We start from the raw sequence: 17435 nt of genomic DNA on the forward strand, positions 1-17435 counted from the left end.
GCTTCATCAGTACAACATGGCAAAGATTGCAAACAGTGACTGCAGAGTCCAAGAGGGCCCAGATGACAATTCTTCCAAAGTGGTAGGAAGTGGAATCTATGTACTAACAAAATCTGTAAGGATCAATGTGTAAAGACCATCAGAAACCCTCAAAGGGCTGATCCAGTTCTGACAGAATGCTTGAAACCTATGAAGGGTTGGTGAGGGAGCATAAGTAAAATCAGATTCCTGGAGAATAACACAAGCTGCTGACCAAAAGGCAATAAGGAATTATAACTCTGGTAGGTGATGGTAGCATCCATTACAGTTCCATTGAATAAGCACAGACTGGGTATCCAACTTGGAGGTGAACACGCTGGAGCCAGTCACCACTGAGGACGGGGTGACATCCATGAATAAGAGGTCAGACTCAGGCTATGAGGGGGAAGATGGGAAGATGGCACCTCTCATGGCACCAAGCTTGGGGGGGGGGGGGATTAATCCAGGGACTTATGTTTCTTCTTCTTCTCTTTCATAAGTTGAGGAGGGTAGGCCGACGATGTTGTTGAGTTAAGATCCCGTGTCTCTGCTAATGAAGTCGTCAGTTACATTTTCCTCGACTGTTCTTTTAATGGAATCTCCGTACGAAGAGACGGACGAGAGGATCTTTTTCTCTCCATACTTCATGCAATGTCCCGTGTCAAGATAGTGTTCAGCAAGGGCAGATTTTTCGGGTTGACCTAATCTGGGATGACGTCTATGTTCGTTGCTTCTCTCTCTAACAGTGCAGCACGACTGGGCACTGTATGATTTCTCACACTAGCACGAGTTTTTGTACAAGGTGCTCGGAAATTCTCATTGCAGACTTCTAGGACTAGTAGAGGGCAGTGAGTACATAATAGTATGAATAGGAATAAATGTCAGGAAACGTACCGTTTCCGCTCTATGACAGTTTCAATTCTGACGTGTAACACGCCCATCTTCCGAGGGAAAGATCCTTGATGCTTGTCCTGGTATGCAGTAGGAAAGACAGCTTGACGTGTACTACGCCAGACGCTCAGCTGATGTTGTAACGTATGCTTTGTTTTGGAATAATGTAAACATATAATGTTTAAGTGTTAATACAAACAACTGTGCTTAAGTGATAAACGGATGTTGAGGTATGTTTCCTATAGAATCGTCATTTAAGTCTTGTACTGTGCCACGCCTATTTCAGTTTTTCAACAGAAGTTGATGAGCTAAACATCTGAATTGTAACCGTCGAAGAATGGAAACGGTGGGTTTCCAGACACGGGTTCCTATTCATAATACAGGGTGTTTATAAATGAATATCGGGGTTTTAAAGTTTTATAATATTTATTATATTAAACTTAGAGTAATAAATGATATGTCAAATGAAAGAGCAACTCAAACAGTTTTACCAAGCACCTTATAAATGTCCATTGTGAGCACCATTTGTCACACGACACACATCAAGTCTGTAGCCGAGTTCTTCCCAGACCTTGATAAGCCGCAAAGGGACCAATGACAGGGCTTTCTTTACATGGTCTCCACGTTAACCCGATCTAACGTCATGCGATTTTTTCCTTTGGGGATTCATCAAGGATCGTGTGTATGTGCCTCTGCTTCCAGCAGACCTCCCTGAATTCAGAAATCGGATTGGAGCAGCTGTTGCTACAATCACACACTTATCAACGTTGTATTACATACTCACTCACCTCTACAGATCCTAGAAGTAACGGGAATTTACGAACGCCCTGCATTTTGATGGTCTCCTTAGACCTAGGCCATCCTTAACGTAACCCAGCATCGACTGCATTCGAGTTGGAGGGCGGGAGACACACATTATTTGAAATTTGTTGAATAGTCTGCCGATCTTAAGGAACACGCCATCGATATAAGCTAGAACAATTATCCTCGAGGAATCCCCTGTTTCTCCTGACTGCTCTCGAAATTTAGTGTGTGGTCGTCAGAATGTATTTTGAATGTACTTATTGGAGTACCCGTTCTGGGAAAACATAGAGCAGAGGTGACTAACATCTGTTAATATGCTCTCTGGATCTAAGATAGCTGTAGCCCTCTGAACAAAAGTCCATCATACACCACAGCTTTGTGATGGGTGATGGCAGTTCATATCGTAGATATAGGTCGGCGTGTGTTGGACTTCTTCTTTTCTACCAATCCTGACATACAGAAATGGGAGAGGTACATTTTTCTCCACGTCTATGGTGAAGCAGACACTCGGATGGAAGAAGTTAAGATGTTACAAAAATGATGGAGACGTTGCTGTCACATGTGGCAATACCACGAAAGCGTCGTCTACATTTCTGCAGGTACATTCAGATTTGAAACCCACCCACCGCAGGGCCTTATCCTCGAAGTCTTTCATAAAAATCCATAAAGATACTATGGCAGATAGAGGGCTACCCATAGCAATATCGTTCGTTAAATAAAAAGCATGTCGAGGGAAGTACATGTTTGAAAAGATGTAAGATGTCTTATCCAACTTAGCTCCTATAAGCGTATCCATCGAAGGCAGTCACGTAAACAAGGGGACCACATCGAAACTCACTAATACTCGTACGTTGATTGGTTAGAGACCTAAGTTCTTCTGCTGTAATATAAAATATTCTGAATTTCACGTTTTCCTACTAACAAAGGGTGCAAAAGGGAAGTCAGATTTCTACCAGGAGCTATGTTGTGGCCCTTATAAAGCTTGTAGTGGGATGGAACGGAACTCTTTCTTTATGTACGAGTGTCTTTCGCAGGCCATAAAGTCGTGGTGGAACTGGCACTCATATTTTAAGCTCTTTCTCAGATGTCTGAATGTTCCTGCCACTTGACTGTACAAACCATTTTGTATTACTATTATGATTTCGGTCATTATCAGGTCAACACTGAAAACACTATTTGTACAAATGCACAGAAAGACAGAAGGTCCAAAATTTAACATCATTATGTCTTCACCCCCCCCCCCCCTTCATGCACGTCCCCCAGTCGTTAGGTTCCATTTCATTGACGTCTTTCCCACCACTTACGAGGTATCTTCCCCACACATTTCATCCCCGATTCTACGTCATTACTCCCTCCCCTCTGCCCAACATCTCCCACCATTCTCCCCTTGTGTAAGCTGTACGTTTATCTCATTAACAACTCCCCCTCCCCTCTTCCCCTCAATACTCACACGCTTTATACCCGATCCAACCCCACCGCCCCTCTTCCATATTTATGAAATCCCATAATTATATGAACTGTGGATTTAAAATCCTATATTTTTTGTATTATATATCGTCTACAACATATTGGTTACAACACGTAATTTATTAATGATGAACTTTCGTAATTTAGTGTATCATGTTTATGTATGACACATAGACCCGCTTTATAGTAAGAGTAGACAGATGGTTGCGTTCTGTCACGGTTATAATTGTTCTACGCCGAAGTGATGTAAGGGTGTTGCTCATTGAAACCAGTATATAATGTACGATATTCTTTTCGGAACGATGTCATATTTTCGTACTCTAGGAATATTGTTTATGTTGTGTCGATTCCCTAAGGTCTCGACACAATGAGTGGCTAGGTGCACGCGAAACTAACGCAGACGGGCGTAAATTCTGAAACAGGAGACTGGATGAAAACTATAAAGAAAAGAAGAGAGATTTTAATATACTTAACTTTAATGTAGTCATGTTCTTGTTGAAATACATCTCTTGCATAGTAGTAAGCAATTAGCAATGATACACATGGCGCCTTGCTAGGTAGTAGCGATGGACTAGCTGAAGGCTATTTAATCTGTCTCTCGGCAAATGAGAGGAATACTTGGTAGGTCTAGTCGCAAGCGATGTCGTCCGTACAACTCGGGCGAGGTCAAGTCCGTGTCTTGTGACCTGCCATGTGGTGGCGCTAGGATTGCGAGTACACAGTGGCGACACGCGGGTCCGACATGTACTACAGGACCGCGGCCGATTTAAGTTACCACCTAGCAAGTGTGGTGTCTAGCGGTGACACCACATTCCTCCCCCGCAAATCGGCGAACGGTCGTGAGATAAGGCTTCCGCCCGCCGTGGGGAGGACCCCATGTTGACGTATGCGATGAGGTGGGGAGCCTAACAACAGGCGAGGCTGTGCCACCCGCACCCGGCCATTCGGTCCGAGGGGAGCTAGGAAACGCCTGCAAACCTAGTCCAGGGTGCACGTCAACATGAGGTGTATGCGCACGTAATGAGACAGAAGGGTCGACCTCCATGTGGTCGGAGCACCCGACGGGCGAAGACGACATCTGGTCCGGAGCGGGCAAGAGGTCCATGGCGGAGGACGGCTGGTCACGGGAAGCAAGCGGCGGCGCGTGACCCAGGGAGGCGCGAGGCGGCAGCAGCGAAGCGTCCGCTGCTGGCGGCGCCGGCGGCGGCTGCGGCGGCGCGACGCCATGAGGCAAAATGGAAGGCATCGTCGGTAACACCTGGGGATGAGGCGAGCCAGTAGATGGGTCCCCAGGGCGCTGACCTGACGGCTCCGTCGCTGAAAGCAGACGGGGAGCGGCAGAACCCAGGCGACGACAGAGGCGCAGCTGATTGAGATGCCGACGCACCTCACCAGAGGCCCCCAAAACCAAATACATCGCGCGGCCGAGGCAGCGAAGAATGCGCCCTGCGAGCCAACGCCGTGAACCGCGATAGTTGCGATAATAGACAACGTCGCCAGGAGCAAAAGCAGGAGTCTGCCGCTGCACAGGAACCTGATGTGGCGGATGCAGCAAAGACATCAGAGTTCGATGAGGACGACCATGGAGCAACTCAGCCGGCGAGCGACCATCGCGGGGCTGAGAGCGATATGAGGACAAAAAGAGCAACAAAGCGTCCTCCCGAGAATGCGACCCTTTCAACTTCAACATCTGCGACTTGAAAGTCCGGACCAATCGTTCAGCGGCACCGTTTGACTGAGGCGAAAACGGCGCGGATGTCAGATGTTGAATACCATTGGCCTTGCAGAACGACTGAAATTCTGCGGACATGAATTGTGGGCCATTGTCGGAAACAATAGTCTGCGGAAGACCTTCAATGCAAAAGATAGCAGACAAGGCTTGGATTGTGGCAGAAGACGTCGTGGAAGACATCCGGACAACAAAAGGAAAATTACTGAAAGCATCAACCACAACCAACCATCGAGCATTCCAGAACGGCCCAGCAAAATCGATGTGCAATCGTTGCCAAGGGGAAGTGGCTTTCGGCCAAGCAAAGAATTTCCGCGGCGGTGCGGATTGTTGTTCGGCACACGCCACGCAAGAGGAGCACATATTCGTAATCGCAGCATCGATTCCGAACCAAGTACAGTGCCGTCGAGCAAGTTGTTTCGTTCGCACTATACCCCAATGTCCTTGGTGAAGAAGCTTTAAGACAGAGGACTGTAACGAACGTGGGACCACGACTCGGGATTGATCATTATCGGAACGCAACAACAAAACACCACGTCGGACAAAAAGTCTCTCCTTGTGAGCAAAAAAACGGCGAACCAAAGGATCCTCGATCCTCGACTTGGACAAGGGCCATTGCGTAGCAACAAAACGCAAAACGGGAGCAAGGACAGGGTCAGCAGCTGTGGCAGTAGCTACACGACGAAAATCAATCGGAAACGATGCGACCACGTCATCGGCTTCCGAATCAATGAACATGCAAGCAAGTTCGGAAGAATCGAATGCTTTATCCTCAGCAACAGGCAAACGGGACAACGCATCAGCGTTGCCGTGCTTAGCAGTGGACCGATACAAGATATCGTAGCGGTACTGCGAGAGAAAAAGTGACCAGCGAATGAATTTCTGCGCTGTACGTGGAGGTACAGTCTTGTTCGGATGAAAAAGTGATGTCAAAGGCTTGTGGTCCGTGATGATTGTAAAGTGACGACCATACAAGAAGTCATGGAACTTGGTAACACCAAACACGAGAGCTAAAGCTTCTTTCTCTATTTGTGAATAATTGCTTTGCGCAGATGAGAGCAATTTGGACGCAAAGGCAATAGGGCGATCATGCGAGCCATCCTTGTGCGCAAGCACAGCACCGATCCCGAAATCCGATGCATCTACCATCAACAAAAGGGGTTTTCGGGGATCGAATGGCGTAAGGCAAGTATTTGAAAGTAACGCCGATTTCAACTGGCGAAAGGCGCGTTCGCATTCCGTCGTCCAGACGAACGGAACACCTTTACGGCGTAAGCGATGAAGCGGAGCTGAAATGGAAGAAGCATTGCGCACAAACCGATGATAATAATTTACCTTACCCAGCACACTCTGTAGCTGTTTTAAGTTCTGCGGTGACGGCAAGTCCTGAATGGCACGAAGGTGCTCTGGACTCGGATGTATACCTGGGGCGTTAAGGACATGGCCCAGGTACGGTAAGTCACGAGCAAAAAACACACATTTGTCCTTCCTCAAGCGAAGACCATTCTGACGCAAGACCTGAAATAAGGTCCGGAGATTCTGCAAATGTTCGGCTTCTGTCTTTCCTGAGATCACAATATCGTCCAGATAGTTCGCAGCAGTAGGGACCGACGCACAAATAGTTTGTAAATATTGCTGAAATAAAGCAGGGGCGGATGCACACCCGAAGGGCAGTCTTTTGAAGCGATACAAGCCAAGATGCGTGTTAACCACTAAGACGCGCTGGGATTCTTCGTCCACAGGTATTTGCAAGTACGCATCTGCTAGGTCCAATTTTGAAAAATATTTTCCCGGGCACAGTTTGTCAAAAAGATCTTCCGGGCGGGGCAAAGGAAAAGTAGCAGTCACAAGTTGTGGATTCACAGTTGCCTTGAAGTCCACGCAAAGTCTCAATTTTCCGGAAGGTTTGGGCAAAATTACTAAGGGTGAAGCCCAGAGAGAAGCCTGCACTCGTTCAATGACACCTTGAGATTCTAATTCGGCTAATGTTCGTGCGACCTCATCACGCAATGCGTGGGGAACATTGCGCGCTCTGAAAAATTTCGGTTGCGCGTTGTCTTTCAGTTCCAAATGCGCTTCATAGTTCTTAGCGCAACCAAGGCCCGGTGCAAAAATGTCTGCAAATTCTTCACAAAGACTAGAAACACTGGCGGAAGGCACAGTCTGATTCACTGAGAGGACCTGATTTACTATAGACAAATTAAACAATTGAAACAAATCTAAACCAAACAAGTTCACTGCACTAGAGGAACGAAGAACATAAAATGACACAAGTTTTGTCTGTCCCTTGTATGTTGCAATAAGGCTGCACTGTCCTAACACAGGTATATGCTGTCCGGAGTAACTAGTTAACGTAACATTTGCGGCACGCAATGGCGGGGCGCCCAGTTGTTTGTACGTGTCGTGATTAATCAATGAAACTGCAGCTCCGGTATCGAGCTGGAATGGGATCACTTTTCCTGCAAAGTCTAAGTCCACAAAAAGTTTATTGTCTTGTTGACGACAAGAGCGACTGTCTCGTGCAATTTGAACTGATACAGGTCCAGAAGCACTTGCAACTTTACGGGATTTCCGGCGACGTCGACGCACACGTTGGGTGGGACGAACACAGTCACTGTTAGCTAAAGTGTCACTGGACGGGTGGGCATGAACTACATGAATGTCCATGGGCGAAGGTCCACGAGCCTGATTGTCCTGGGTTCGATTCCGGCGCGAAGCAAAGGGCCTGGAATTTGTGTGATTGTCTGACCTAAGCTTTTTCTGGCAAACACTTTGTACATGTCCTTTCTTTTGACAGTAAAAGCAAATAGCTTGGCGTGACGGGCAATTTTCACGCGAATGTCTAATTGCACACCGCGGGCAAGATTTCACTGCATTTGCTTGCTTACGCGGCGCACGTGGTTGCAAGCTAGGCGGCCGCTGTGAAGTCGGGCGCGAGGGCCGCTTAGCGTCCCGTGCAGCGGGCCGGGCGGGCCGATTAATGTGACACACTGCTGGCGAAGTTTCAAATGATGCCTGAGCAAAGTCAAGTGTGTCTTGCCTGTCCAATATGTCTATCACTTGTTGCAGGGAGGGATTAACTAGTTTCAAAATCTGTTCCCTTATGCGAACATCAGAAACGTTCTGTGCAATTGCATCACGCACCATAGTATCTGAATATGGGAGGCCACATTCACAGGCAAACGCACAGTCTCTAGTAAGTCCTTGCAAAGTTGCTACCCACTCCCTATTAGTCTGACCGGCCGTACGTTTTGTACGAAAAAACGTATACCGTTTGGCAACTACATTTACTGTTTCTTTGAAATAGGCATCTAAAGCCGACAAAATTTCCTCGTAGGACAGAGTTGCTACGTCGCGTCGGGGAAACAATTTCACTATCACCCGGTAGGTAGACACACCGACACAAGAAAGCAAAAACGGCTGCCGCTCTTTACCTTGAATTCCATAAGCAGTGAGGTGGAAGTTGAACTGATCGGCCCACTCAGTCCAGCTTTCGGTTGTGGCCTCAAAGGGCCTAAATGGCGGTGCGACAGCGTTGTGTGGCTGCGGTAGCGAAGAAGCGGCTGCCGCCGCATCGGTTTGCAGCGCACGTTGACCCTGGACGAGCTGTCCAAGGGCTTCCAATAACGCCTGCGTCTGCTGATTCTGCAAGCGAAAAAATTCGGACAGTACATCTGGAGAATGCGGCGAAGCCATGACACAAGCAAATTAGAGCAAATATAACACAAAGACTGCAACGTGGGCGCGGCACCACTCCTCGGCGCCAAAATATTGTTGTGTCGATTCCCTAAGGTCTCGACACAATGAGTGGCTAGGTGCACGCGAAACTAACGCAGACGGGCGTAAATTCTGAAACAGGAGACTGGATGAAAACTATAAAGAAAAGAAGAGAGATTTTAATATACTTAACTTTAATGTAGTCATGTTCTTGTTGAAATACATCTCTTGCATAGTAGTAAGCAATTAGCAATGATACACATGGCGCCTTGCTAGGTAGTAGCGATGGACTAGCTGAAGGCTATTTAATCTGTCTCTCGGCAAATGAGAGGAATACTTGGTAGGTCTAGTCGCAAGCGATGTCGTCCGTACAACTCGGGCGAGGTCAAGTCCGTGTCTTGTGACCTGCCATGTGGTGGCGCTAGGATTGCGAGTACACAGTGGCGACACGCGGGTCCGACATGTACTACAGGACCGCGGCCGATTTAAGTTACCACCTAGCAAGTGTGGTGTCTAGCGGTGACACCACAGTTTATATCTTGTATTCACAGATAACACTGTTCTTCCAAACATATATTTACAGATGTATTCACAGATAACACAGTTCATCCAAAGACGTATGAATGTGTTTCAGTTATACACTCCTGGAAATGGAAAAAAGAACACATTGACACCGGTGTGTCAGACACACCATACTTGCTCCGGACACTGCGAGAGGGCTGTACAAGCAATGATCACACGCACGGCACAGCGGACACACCAGGAACCGCGGTGTTGGCCGTCGAATGGCGCTAGCTGCGCAGCATTTGTGCACCGCCGCCGTCAGTGTCAGCCAGTTTGCCGTGGCATACGGAGCTCCATCGCAGTCTTTAACACTGGTAGCATGCCGCGACAGCGTGGATGTGAACCGTATGTGCAGTTGACGGACTTTGAGCGAGGGCATATAGTGGGCATGCGGGAGGCCGGGTGGACGTACCGCCGAATTGCTCAACACGTGGGGCGTGAGGTCTCCACAGTACATCGATGTTGTCGCCAGTGGTCGGCGGAAGGTGCACGTGCCCGTCGACCTGGGACCGGACCGCAGCGACGCACGGATGCACGCCAAGACCGGTAGGATCCTACGCAGTGCCGTAGGGGACCGCACCGCCACTTCCCAGCAAATTAGGGACACTGTTGCTCCTGGGGTATCGGCGAGGACCATTCGCAACCGTCTCCATGAAGCTGGGCTACGGTCCCGCACACCGTTAGGCCGTCTTCCGCTCACGCCCCAACATCGTGCAGCCCGCCTCCAGTGGTGTCGCGACAGGCGTGAATGGAGGGACGAATGGAGACTTGTCGTCTTCAGCGATGAGAGTCGCTTCTGCCTTGGTGCCAATGATGGTCGTATGCGTGTTTGGCGCCGTGCAGGTGAGCGCCACAATCAGGACTGCATACGACCGAGGCACACAGGGCCAACACCCGGCATCATGGTGTGGGGAGCGATCTCCTACACTGGCCGTACACCACTGGTGATCGTCGAGGGGACACTGAATAGTGCACGGTACATCCAAACCGTCATCGAACCCATCGTTCTACCATTCCTAGACCGGCAAGGGAACTTGCTGTTCCAACAGGACAATGCACGTCCGCATGTATCCCGTGCCACCCAACGTGCTCTAGAAGGTGTAAGTCAACTACCCTGGCCAGCAAGATCTCCGGATCTGTCCCCCATTGAGCATGTTTGGGACTGGATGAAGCGTCGTCTCACGCGGTCTGCACGTCCAGCACGAACGCTGGTCCAACTGAGGCGCCAGGTGGAAATGGCATGGCAAGCCGTTCCACAGGACTACATCCAGCATCTCTACGATCGTCTCCATGGGAGAATAGCAGCCTGCATTGCTGCGAAAGGTGGATATACACTGTACTAGTGCCGACATTGTGCATGCTCTGTTGCCTGTGTCTATGTGCCTGTGGTTCTGTCAGTGTGATCGTGTGATGTATCTGACCCCAGGAATGTGTCAATAAAGTTTACCCTTCCTGGGACAATGAATTCACGGTGTTCTTATTTCAATTTCCAGGAGTGTATGTACCTATGAACCTTGCGTAATCATGGAATATGCAACATAGACCTACAAGCTACATTGTTCATCTTTAACCACCAGTCAACCAGTAACTTCCATAGCATAATTTCAGACCACGTTCACTGCACATGTGTTGCGGAATGAGATGCTTCTACGAGTGAGAAACTAATTGTTTATTCTTCGGAGGTATATATCTGACTTGTTGCTATTCGTTGATATGTAGTTCTGTGATGTTATTTGGTTATTGCGCAATACAAGTTAGGTCATGTGAACATCATGTTAAAGTATTGTTCTATCGTCCAATTTACGACGTTAGGCTGATTTTAGACGACTCACCCATCATTTCTTGAGCAGGGCCAGCTGTGCCACCCATCTCATTAGGCAGGAAAGATTTGGGCACATGCTCGAATAGCGTCTCCGACCCAGGAAGGTGGATATGCACCTGTAAGTAAACAATTTAATAAGAGAAAGAAAGAATCAAAGGAACAATAAAAAGTTACTTCAATAATTTTCTCAACATATCTCAAGATCTTAAACACTTGAATGTAAAACCGTGTGTAACCAAATTACCTTTATTGACATTGCCGGCCGCGGTGGTCTAGCGGTTCTAGGCGCTCAGTCCGGAACCGCGCGACTGCTACGGTCGCAGGTTCGAATCCTGCCTCGGCCATGGATGTGTGTGATGTCGTTAGGTTAGTTAGGTTTAAGTAGTTCTAAGTTCTAGGGGACTGATGACCACAGATGTTAAGTCCCATAGTGCTCAGAGCCATTATATACTTTATTGGCATTGAGGACTCGTTCCTTACACTAAAACAAGAAAAAAGTGTGCAGGAAACACTGACTCTAAAATGCACACCTTAAGAGCTATGAGCACTTGTTCAACAGAAGAGATTTGTTTCACAGTAGTGAAGAAGATCAAGTGCTCATAGCTGTTAAAAAAAATGGCTCTGAGCACTATGGGACTTAACATCTAAGGTCATCAGTCTCCTAGAACTTAGAACTACTTAAACCTAACTAACCTAAGGACATCACACACCTCCAAGCCCGAGGCAGGATTCGAACCTGCGACCGTAGTGGTGCACGGTTCCAGACTGACGCGCCTAGAACCAAGCGGCCACACCGGTCGGCATAGCTCTTAAAGTATGTGTTTCAGAGCACATGTTTACAGATTTTTTTTTTCTTGTTTTGTGGTAAGAAACGAGCCCTCAAAGTCTGTAAAGTGAATTTAGGTACACCCTGTATACACTCATGTCTGTAAGAATAGAACAATCGAGAGGCGAGGTATTTTCATACGTGTTGAAGGATGAACGAGAGAACACATGTTCAGATGGTAAAGTTGAGGATGCGATATTCGTAGATTAGAGCATTATATGTCTCTGCATGGAGCCCGTAGCTTCGATAACCAGTAAAATTAAAGCGAAAGCATTAAATACAGCTGTTTGAAGTTAAATACACTGCCGGAAAAAAAATTAGTACACTCGGAACGAAGACGTCGATTTTGATCCGATGACGGCATATGCGACCCGGAAGATATCAAATTTACTGATAATGGTTTCAAGGTCATCCACCAACGTATACCGTAGTCTACCCTTTAACAGGAAATTGCTGCGTACAACGTTCCACTCACCTTGTGGCGAATCTTTCCTCAAACGCATGCATCCTTGAAGTTACTGAAACGCAGTTCACAGCCGGAAAATAGAAAAAACAACTGTATACTTAATAACCAAAAGTCGCTCTGCAAATTCTTTTGTCGGTGGAAGGTTAATAGTAATTAAATGAAAGTATTTATGAGCGTAGAATTTCACACTGTTACTGTAATCTTCCATAAACCAATTTCTATCAAGCCGTACTCTGTACAAAGTCTGAAAAGTCCACAACATTCATAACTGTAGCCAGTTTATGGTAATTATTAAGTATCTTTCACTACAAGTTTACAAACGGATTATTTATTTTAGAATAGCTCGCTCAAATATTGCTGTAATCAGTGTCACGTAACAAAATGTTCACGTTCGCGAGTAAGCAACACGCCACGCGGAATTTAGTTATTTAAAACGTTACCACAAGTTCTGAATTTCACATCGAGCATTAAATCGAACTCTCTTCCACACTTTACGGTACCTTCCAAACATTTGGGTATCGAAATATCACAATATTAATGATTTTCATCAGAGTTCGTATCAACAGGTCTGATCGCTATGAGATCCAAGCCCCAACTCTACTCATCTCTTTACACAAAAGAAGGTTCCAGTTTCGAAAATACACGCGAATATGCTAATTTCTGATTGGCAGATAAACATAACAGCGAACCGGAATGAAGCATCAAACCCGTTCAATCCAGCGCATATATACAGAACGAATCAAAATTTGTTACTGAATCATAACAATAAATTAACATAAATGAAACCCAGGAATGTAAAAGTAACTCCCTCTTAACATAATCTCATTTCCCCAGTACCGTAAACCAACGAAATAGTTTATAGCAAATTCCCCAGTACGAATGACTAACACACACGCCATTCTCGAACATTCCTCATGAGACCAGTTACTTCAGTGTATGGTATAAAAACTTCACATAAAACATTATTTCAGATTCACGTCTTCATTCACTCGCATAACTAAGCAGAATTATAACAGTAATTAATAAACACAGCCGAAGTTGACCATGGGAAATGATGTGACGGCAGAAATTTTGAACTAGTGTTGTACCTGCCTGAAGGAAAGTTTTCTTACATGTGCTTGTAGTACCTCATGTATCACTGATTCCGACCACCAACGAAGGTGTAAAGCGCCTAACGTGCAATCAACCTTTATTTCCTGTCTCTCATCCAAAATGATTTCTTGCCTCGACTTTGTTGTGATTCTACCAGCCTTTCATTCATTCGGTGTCCAGTCTCGATGTTTCTGTCCCAACAATCAGAAATCAGAATCAGTGATCCGAATGCAGGCTGCGGGGTGCCTGTGCATACAGGCAGATTCCACTGACAAGCTGACCACACGGCAATCGGAGTTTTGATGAACCATGGACCTTGCCGTTGGTGGGGAGGCTTGCGTGTCTCAGCGATACAGATGGCCGTACCGTAGGTGCAACCACAACGGAGGGGTATCTGTTGAGAGGCCAGACAAACGTGTGTTTCCTGAAGAGGGGCAGCAGCCTTTTCAGTAGTTGCAAGGGAAACAGTCTGGATGATTGACTGATCTGGCCTTGCAACACTAACCAAAACGGCCTTGCTGTGCTGGTACTGCGAACGGCGGATCGGAGCGTGGAATGTCAGATCCCTTAATCGGGCAGGTAGGTTAGAAAATTTAAAAAGGGAAATGGATTGGTTGAAGTTAGATATAGTGGGAATTAGTGAAGTTCGGTGGCAGGAGGAACAAGACTTTTGGTCAGGTGAATACAGGGTTATAAATACAAAATCAAATAGGGGTTATGCAGGAGTAGGTTTAATAATGAATGAAAAAATAGCAGTGCGGGTAAGCTACTACCAACAGCATAGTGAACGCATTATGGTGGCTAAGATAGACACGAAGCCCATGCCTACTACAGTAGTACAAGCTTATATGCCAACTAGCTCTGCAGATGATGAAGAAATTGATGAAATGTATAATGAGATAAAAGAAATTCTTCAGGTAGTGAAGGGAGACGAAAATTTAATAGTCATGGGTGACTGGAATTCAAGAGTAGGAAAAGGGAGAGAAGGAAACATAGTGGGTGAATATGGATTAGGGGAGAGAAATGAAAGAGGAAGCCGTCTGGTAGAATTTTGCACAGAGCATAACTTAATCATAGCTAACACTTGGTTCAAGAACCATAAAAGAAGGTTGTATACATGGAAGAATCCTGGAGATACTAGAAGGTATCAGATAGATTATATAATGGTAAGACAGAGATTTAGGAACAAGGTTTTAAATTGTAAGACTTTTCAGGGACAGATGTGGACTCTGACCACAATCTATTGGTTATGAACTGTAGATTAAAACTGAAGAAACTGCAACAAGGTGGGAATTTAAGGAGATGGGACCTGGATAAACTGACTAAACCAGAGGTTGTACAGAGTTTCAGGGAGAGCATAAGGGAACAATTGACAGGAATGTGGGAAAGAAGTACAGTAGAAGAAGAATGGGTAGCTCTGAGGGATGAAGTAGTGAAGGCAGCAGAGGATCAAGTAGGTAAAAAGACGAGGGCTAGTAGGAATCCTTGGGTAACAGAAGAGATATTGAATGTAATTGATGAAAGGAGAAAATATAAAATCGCAGTAAATGAAGCAGGGAAAAAGGAATACAAACGTCTCAAAAATGAGATCGACAGGAAGTGCAAAATGGCTAAGCAGGGATGGCTAGAGGACAAATGTAAGGATGTAGAGGCTTATCTCACTAGGGGTAAGATAGATACTGCCTACAGGAAAATTAAAGAAACCTTTGGAGAAAAGAGAGCCACTTGTATGAATATCAAGAGCTCAGATGGAAACCCAGTTCTAAGCAAAGAAGGGAAGGCAGAAAGGTGGAAGGAGTATATAGAAGGCCTATACAAGTGCGATGTACTTGAGGACAATATTATGGAAATGGAAGAGGATGTAGATGAAGATGAAATGGGAGATACGATACTGGGTGAAGAGTTTGACAGAGCACTGAAAGACCTAAGTCGAAACAAGGCACCGGGAGTAGACAGCATTCCATTGGAACTACTGACGGCCTTGGGAGAGCCAGTCCTGACAAAACTCTACCATCCGGTGAGCAAGATGTATGAGACAGGTGAAATACCCTCAGACTTCAAGAAGAATATAATGTTTCCAATCCCAAAGAAAGCAGGTGTTGACAGATGTGAAAATTACCGAACTATCAGTTTAATAAGTCGCAGCTGCAAAATACTAACGCGAATTCTTAACAGACGAATGGAAAAACTAGTAGAAGCCGACCTCGGCGAAGATCAGTTTGGATTCCGCAGAAATGTTGGAACACGTGAAGCAATACTGACCCTACGACTTATCTTAAAAAATAGATTAAGGAAAGGCAAACCTACATTTCTAGCATTTGTAGACTTAGAGAAAGCTTTTAACAATGTTGATTGGAATACTCTGTTTCAAATTCTGTAGGTGGCAGGGGTAAAATACAGGGAGCGAAAGGCTATTTACAATTTGTACAGAAACCAGATGGTAGTTATAAGAGTCGAGGGACATGAAAGGGAAGCAGTGGTTGGGAAGGGAGTGAGACAGGGTTGTAGCCTGTCCCCAATGTTATTCAATCTGTATATTGAGCAAGCAGTAAAGGAAACAAAAGAAAATTCGGAGTAGGTATTAAAGTCCATGGAGAAGAAATAAAAACGTTGAGGTTCGCCGATGGCATTGTAATTCTGTCAGAGACAGCAAAGGACTTGGAAGAGCAGTTGAACGGAATGGACAGTGTCTTGAAAGGAGGATATAAGATGAACATCAACAAAAGCAAAACGAGGATAATGGAATGTAGTCGAATTAAGTCGGGTGATGCTGAGGGAATCAGATTAGGAAATGAGACACTTAAAGTAGTAAAGGAGTTTTGCTATTTAGGGAGCAAATTAACTGATGATGGTCGAAGTAGAGATATAAAATGTAGACTGGTAATGGCAAGGAAAGCGCTTCTGAAGAAGAGAAATTTGTTAACATCGAGTATAGATTTAAGTGTCAGGAAGCCGTTTCTGAAAGTATTTGTATGGAGTGTAGCCATGTATGGAAGTGAAACATGGACGATAAATAGTTTGGACAAGAAGAGAGTAGAAGCTTTCGAAATGTGGTGCTACAGAAGAATGCTGAAGATTAGATGGGTAGATCACATAACTAATGAGGAGGTATTGAATAGAATTGGGGAGAAGAAGAGCTTGTGGCACAACTTGGCAAGAAGAAGTGACCGGTTTGTAGGACATGTTCTGAGGCATGAAGGGATCACAAATTTAGCGTTGGAGGGCAGCGTGGAGGGTGAAAATCGTAGAGGGAGACCAAGAGATGAATACACTAAGCAGATTCAGAAGGATGTAGGTTGCTGTAAGTACTGGGAGATGAAGAAGCTTGCACAGGATAGAGTAGCATGGAGAGCTGCATCAAACCAATCTCGGGACTCAAGAAAAGATCAAAAACAACATATATTTGTGCAAAAGCATTTCGATACAACTCTCAAAAACTCTCGAGAAAATCGACTTTGAATTTTTCCGACCGTCTTTAGTATGCTTCGACCGTCTTTGACACGCTTCGGTGGTAGTGTCGCTGAATGGTAGAAAGCTTCCTTAGTCAAACTGTTTGGTATTTCAGGAGACATCGTATCGAAGATTTATATCACGTACAGGCAAATGCGGAAAAAACTTTATTCGATAAGTCACAACGCTGACGAGATTGTGTATTGTGTAAGCGTGACAGACGGTCACTGAAGAAGATTGTGACCAAAAGTAGTGGGACGGCAGTTGCAAAAGTCACTGTAGAACTGAATGTGACACTCGCGAACACTGTGAGAAACAAAGCAACACGAAGGGAGCTCCATAGCCTGGTAGTTGCAGGTTGAGCTGTAATTCTAAAACCATTCTTCAGTGATGCAAATGATCGTAACAGGAAAACGTGTGCCGAAGCCGCGAAACCGGGACTTGGGAAGAAATTCATATGGTCGAATGAATATTATTTCACACCGGTTCCAACTTCTGGCTGATTTTACGTCTCAACAGTGAAACTTAGGGGAGGGAGGGAATCGATCCTGATTTGGGTAGCCACGTCGTGGTAGTCCATGGCTCCCAT

The 17435-nt window shown here is 45.8% G+C and overlaps 1 protein-coding gene across 1 annotated transcript in view; it reads right to left on the reverse strand.

The window, feature by feature from the left end:
- LOC126259951 (retinol-binding protein pinta-like) overlaps positions 1–17435 on the reverse strand; it is a 155707-nt gene that overhangs the window by 12942 nt on the left and 125330 nt on the right. Inside the window, exon 6 of the mRNA XM_049957060.1 lies at positions 11023–11128. Coding sequence (XP_049813017.1) covers positions 11023–11128 — 106 coding nt within the window. The remainder of the gene's footprint in view (positions 1–11022; positions 11129–17435) is intronic.

Source organism: Schistocerca nitens, chromosome 5 (assembly GCF_023898315.1).
Source record: "Schistocerca nitens isolate TAMUIC-IGC-003100 chromosome 5, iqSchNite1.1, whole genome shotgun sequence".
Taxonomy (NCBI): domain Eukaryota; kingdom Metazoa; phylum Arthropoda; class Insecta; order Orthoptera; family Acrididae; genus Schistocerca; species Schistocerca nitens.